At 35.0% G+C, this 6,438-nt stretch overlaps 1 protein-coding gene across 6 annotated transcripts in view; it reads left to right on the top strand.

The window, feature by feature from the left end:
- Positions 1–6,438, top strand: part of ANKS1A (ankyrin repeat and sterile alpha motif domain containing 1A) — a 131,678-nt gene that overhangs the window by 29,056 nt on the left and 96,184 nt on the right. For all 6 annotated transcript variants that reach the window (XM_083358291.1, XM_083358290.1, XM_083358287.1 and 3 more), the window contains exon 2: positions 5,994–6,074. In XM_083358291.1, the coding sequence (XP_083214417.1) occupies positions 5,994–6,074 (81 nt within the window). The remainder of the gene's footprint in view (positions 1–5,993; positions 6,075–6,438) is intronic.

Here is a 6,438-nt window from a genome sequence, read left to right as displayed (position 1 = left end):
GTTTTTTCCAGGTAGGATTTGGGATCTGTCTTGAGGAGTTTGTATGTGGAGTCTTGAGTAGGTTGGATAATTTGGTATGGTAGTCAGATGAGTTCATTACCACCGTGGCGTTGCCTTTGTCTGCTGGCAGAATGATTATGCTGGTGTCATTTTTTAGGCTAAGTGTTGTCTGTTCCTCTTTGGGTTAGTTGCTTTTGGGTGGTTTGCTGGTGCAGAGGATGTTGGTAACACACACACACATATACATACACACACACACACATACACACACACATACTCACAAGCTCAAAAGTTCTAGCTCATCAGATTGTCTTATATCTACCTTTTTTAACAGCCCCATGAACATTGTCTTATTGTACTTTGTTAGCAATTTCTAGTGTATGCACCAGCATAGTCTCTTCCCAGTTGTTTCTCCCACCTGATCTGGTCAGGCAGGATCAGCTTGCTTCAAGTCCTCTTGGCTAAGTAATACCAGGTGGTCAGTCCTACGTTCCTTTTCTGCCATAGCACTCACCTTATGAAGTATTCTCTCTTCAGACATCAGGATGAGCCCTATACCCTGCTGGTTTTTCTTAAGTCCTTAAAAAATAGCCCTGTGCCCAGACCTGGAGTTTTGAGTTTTTACAGGGACTTTTCTTGGTTAATTTAGTCATTATAATGAGTGGAGTATTCTCAACTGCTCTTTATTTTAATTTTTTGTATTGTTTAAAATTATTTTTATTATTTAAATGTTGTTGGATGTCCAAAGTCACTTGATGAGATGGGTGACCATACAAATTGAATGGTCATAACTCTTTGATAGAGAAATCAAGTACAGGCTTTTCTCTTTGAATTGGTAATGAGTGAAGAAGAATAAGACAGTAGCCAAGAATCATAAATTGTTTAAATGAGAATGTAAAGAAAAGGTATGTTTGTGGATAAGGCCACTAGCGGTTCATAGGAAAAATAAGAATCATGCTATATAAATATGGGGGTAAACCTGTAAATGGTTATTACTCATGTTAACTATTTAAGAGTCAGTTTGTTATATTGGTTAAACTAGCATTGGGCTAGAAGCCTGGAGACCATGAGTCCTGCCTTAGGCATGAAGCAATTTCCCTTCCGCCCCCATGGTCACTAAAATCTGCAACAGGAAGATTTTTCTACACAGGATTATTTCAGTTGTTATCTTGAGGACAGGCCATATTTGGTAATATAAGATTGTTCCAATGGCATTGCCTATTTTGCATGCAAAAAAAGGATGATTCAGTTCTGCCAACTTAAAGGACTTGAAGATGGATGGGGACAGAGGCCATTGATTGGGATAAAGATTAGAAGACAGAAAGTGATTGTCCTACTTACTCAACAAGACAAAGCACACGTTTTGGAATGATAAGAAACTGGTTTTGTGAGTTTAGCTTTAAAATCTGCAAGAGAACAGAAGAACACAAATGAGCTGGGGAAAAAGCATTATATGCTACTGTTTTTTGAAAGACAAATATATTTCTACATCTTATATAGTTATAATTCATGGTCAACATTGGACACTGTAGCACAGGCACATTATCCCAAATTGTTATCCTGAATTCACCACATTTTTAATATATCAACATATGTTGATTTTATAACTGATACTGCAGTTTTATAGCTGAAATAGCAAGCTGATTTTAGATAGGGCAATAAATAAATCAGTGTTATATCTTTTCCATCTACTATATTACATTTTATGTAAAGGCTTAAGCTTTCATGAGCTGACCTCATAGCCTAACATGGTTCTCTCCTACAATACATAAAAAAATATGTCAAAGATTCTATCCCCATTTTCCCCAATTTTCTGTTTGGGTAAAAGAATGAGAAAAATATTTCTCCTGGCTTTAGAATTTCTAGGGGAAAAAATCATTTTAGAAAAAAAAATCCTCTATATTCTAATTACCCTGAACTCTTTCTTTGGGTCCCTGCAGTTGAGTTTTGAACAGAGTTCTGAAAGACAAAGGTGTGTTTTCTAGCTCTGATCTGTTCTGCATCAACCCTGATATGTAAATGCTATCTTATTGTTACTAGTACAGTATGAGGGCGATAATGAAGCAGGACAAGTTCTCAGTCCTCAAGTATACAGGTCAAGGTTAAGGAATTCTCCAATTTTGACAGTCCATTTTACATCTGAAATGTTTTAAGAACTCTCAAAATGATATTATCTCGAATATTTTTTTTTAGTGTGTTGGTGAACTTGACAAACTCATTATAGGTTGTCTTTGACTTATAACCGGTTGGTTAGCGGTTCCAAGTTATGACAGAGCCCGTCCCCCGAAAGGTACTCATCATCTGGTTCCCCCCCCCCACAGTCACATGACTGCATTTTGGGGGGCTTGGCAACTGGGCCACATTTGTGGCTGTTTTACATAAAAGATGTTGTAAAATGTTTACAGGTGTCCTGCAGTCTTGCATATGCATTTTACAACATTTTTGCTGAAAACTGGCTTTCCGATTTAAGGCAAAAATGCCCTGTTGTGAAAAACGAATTTAATTAATGACTGCAGCTTTCGCTTAACAACTGCAGCGTTCACTTGATCTCCATCACGAAATATCGTTGGTTACATGGATGACTTGCTTTATGACTGTCACAATGTATGTCCATACTTGCCTGGCTTAATTACACTCATAAGTCAAGGAGTATCTTGCACCTATTCACCTCAGTTTCTTAGGCTCATTTCCCAAAAAGCATCAGTTCTCAAGAGTCATCAGAAGCTGCAAAAATTCCTTGTCCCAGGGAGCAGATTGGCAAACAAAACACAAACCCATCTAACCAAATTGGCAGAGTTAAGATTCAAATAATAACCAACTTCTGGTAAAAAAAAAAAAGCCTCTTGATCTTTTCAGTGCCTGAATGGTTTCCTGGCAAATCCAACATAGAGTAATATGGAAAATGCCTCAAATCCGGTGGTGGGATTCAGTCAGTTTGCACCACTTCAGCAGAACCAGTAGCTAATTTTTTGTTACCCAGGCCCAGAATGGACTTCCAGAAGCGGCATTCACACAGAGAACTGGTTGTTCACATATTTGAATCCCACCACTGCTCAAAACTCATAAAATCTTAATTAGAAAATAGTTGGTCCCTTGAAAGAAGAAAAGCATTCATTCCACAGTTCCATATTATTGCAAGTGTACTTCTTTGAAGTAAAGATACATTCATAGATATATTTTTTTATTTTATTTTTATTTTATTTTTTTATATGCAACTGTTATAATTCTTTTGAAGGCTTTTTGAGGAATAATAATTATTTTTTTTTAATTTAATTCCATTTATATCCCGCCCTTCTCCGAAGACTCAGGGCGGCTTACAAGCTTAGCAGTAGAATAATATATGTATCCTGCTATAAGTATCATCCAACAGATGTTGCAGAATTGTATCACAGAAATAAACTCTTCATTCCTAAGATGACTTTTGTTTCTTAAGCAATATAAGCCTATACAAACAATAAATTGCGACCATGAGATATTTTTACCAGTCATAGTTTTCTTATAAATTATTAATTTAATTTAATCCTTCTCCCTTGTTTTGTCTTCTTCCCTCACTTCCTTATTAAGTACCAAATTATTATTAAATATATTTTTGCATCTTTCAGATAAGAATATAAAACAAAAAATAATTAAACCAACCTCTATTTATTTGAAAAAAATCTTTCTCATACTGTGGCTCAGCCAGGAGCTAATTATTTCATTTTTAACATGTTAGTGTCGTTGTATGGTGTTAAAAATACCTTGAATTCAGAAACGCTTGTTTTCCCCTATAAAAATTGAAATGCTAATATTAGAACATTACACATACCAAACAAGACTAGAATATTAAGTACTATTTGTGCCATAATGTGTGGCAGTGTGATTGGCAGTGAAACCTGATTAAATCTTCATTCAGCTGATGAGAATTTGTCTGAATTAACTTTGTAATTCAGAGCTTAATGTATTTATAATGTCAGTTCTCCTTAAAATTGTCATGCTACTATAGAATAAACTGTATTCTGTTCTTCATTTTAAAAATTATCTTATACTTAGGCACTGTGAGTTATTTCCTTAATGGAGGGGTGCCAAACTGCCGGTCTGCGGGCCAGATGTGCCCACCCCATTGCCGGCAATGGCAAAAAAGTTGTGATATGTCGTGACACGTCACATGACATTGCAAGTTTGACACCCCTGACTCAGTGGTTTTGAATTGTTAACTTGTAAGGAGCTTATAGTTTGTAAAGTCAGTTGTGGACACTACTTGATATTTATTTTACTATGGATGGCTAAGGAAGGCCTAAGAATACTAAACATCATCTCATTACAAACTCATCATGCCTTTACAGGAAATTATGCTTTTCCAGTTTACCTAAGTGTTCATTTTGCAATAAAATAATGAGAAAACAAATAAGTGTGAAATGAGCAGTATAATCACTTGCAAATAATCTGTGCTCGTGTTAGTTTTAAATTCAAGCATGGTAATATTTGAGAATTATTACTCAGTACTAATAGTACTTATAAGCACTACTTCTAAAAGCAGAATAGAAAAGGTGAAGCATTTTAATAGATTTATGCTGCAATTAACAAAATGCAATTAAGACTTCATTTAATTTGAATCATTTTTGTATATAGGCATTTAGAGATTATCTTTACCTTTGTATATGCAATATTTCAATGCTATTATAATAATTTATTAAACTTGTATCTTAACATTCTGAGAGATTCACAGCAATCAATCAAACAAAAAATATAGTAAAACCTAAAGCACCGACCCCCCCCCCAACCTTTTGGGCAACAGGGACTGGTTCTGTGTAGACATGTTTGGGGCCTGATTTCACATGCTGCCTGCATTCTGTAGATGGGGCTTCGGTTGTTTGCGTGGCCCAGTTTCTGGCATGCTGCGGTCCTGTGCCAGTCCATGGTCCGAGGGTTGGGGACCCCTGCAGTAAAGCATAAAAGATAAAATATTTGTCAGGACTTCAGAAAAATTTGAATTAATGAATTTCAGCATTATTAATTTTAAGATATCATAACACTTCTTTTGCCTCTAGGAATCTGCCTTCATGAATTTGCAGGATAGGAATTAGTAACTTATGTTTCTTTGTATTGTCCTTTATACAGATATATTTTGTGATTTTTATTACAAATCTACAATGAACCTTCTCAGGGAGGAAGTCTGATTTGAAAACTCAGTATCATGAAATATTATAATATTATTGTGTTTGTATGTTACTTGTTTTAAAAAGAATTAAAGTCATTTGCAAAAGCAATATGAGATTTCCAAATATTACTATGCTTGAATTATAACCAACATTTTGACTATATAGTGCATTTCACACCCATGTGCTATTATGGAGATTAATCTAAGCATTTCCAGTAGTATTGGTAAATTCTGTACTCTCACAATACATGCAAATCAATGTGTCCGGTTTGGTAGTTAATTTGACTTCTAGTGTTTTAAAAATAACCCTTCTGTATTATGACTTGGTTTTATGATGAAATTGTTTTTCATTTTTTAAGCAAACTACATTAATGTGACTGTAAAAAGGCATTTATTACGTCTATGAATATAGTCGTTGTGTTAACTAGTTGTGTTATCAGATTGGAAAAAAGATGAAGATGAAAGATTCATTTAAATAAACATGTACAGTAGAGACAAAAACAAATTATGTAGCTTCCCTTATATTCTCTTTTGTTTTATATATTGCTTCCTTGCAGCTTGTGCTACTTGTGGACCAACTTGCTTGAATATTGCCTAAAGAGTGCTGTAACACATACAAATAATAACCATTGAAATAGTAATAAAATACTATTAGAAATTGTGATAATCCATCTCTGTGATCACCTGTTTTTCTTTGTTTAATATAGCAGCAAGTTAATATTGTGTAATAGATCGTGGTTACAAAATATGCTTTTTTAGTGTTATTCACAGGAAATCTGTCTCAGTCTGGTGCTGTTTACTTACTATACATTGTGTCTTAATGTATAACATTTATTTATTTACTTTTGCTTTACAGTATCTGGAGAGGACCAAATGTGAACTGTGTTGACAGTACTGGATACACTCCATTGCATCATGCTGCTTTAAATGGGCACAAGTAAGTTTCCTGTGTCTGAAATAACTTTAAACAACCAGTCAGTAGCTAAAACTAAATAAACCCTATAGTACTTTGCAAATAGCTTCCTTCAAATATCATAAGTAGTAGAACTCTGCTATCATCAGGATTATGCAATGCACTGTGCCATATTATTGTTAAATGTATTTATTCAGAGATGTTGCTATTTTGGTATTCTAGATGTGACTGCCACCTCCTCTTTGAGTAGGAGTTGTGAGTCCACAAGAACCCTAAGTTACAGATCAGGTTCATCTGCAACCCTATCCATAATTAATTTAATTAAAGTCTCAAATCCTAAAGTTCTGGAGAGCCAAAGCCATTCGGCCTTGCCAGGGTTCAGCTGAAG

Source organism: Vipera ursinii, assembly GCF_947247035.1.
Source record: "Vipera ursinii genome assembly, chromosome: 3".
Taxonomy (NCBI): domain Eukaryota; kingdom Metazoa; phylum Chordata; class Lepidosauria; order Squamata; family Viperidae; genus Vipera; species Vipera ursinii.
The sequence above is the reverse complement of the archived record's forward strand: the minus strand, read 5'-3'. Positions and strand labels throughout refer to the sequence as shown.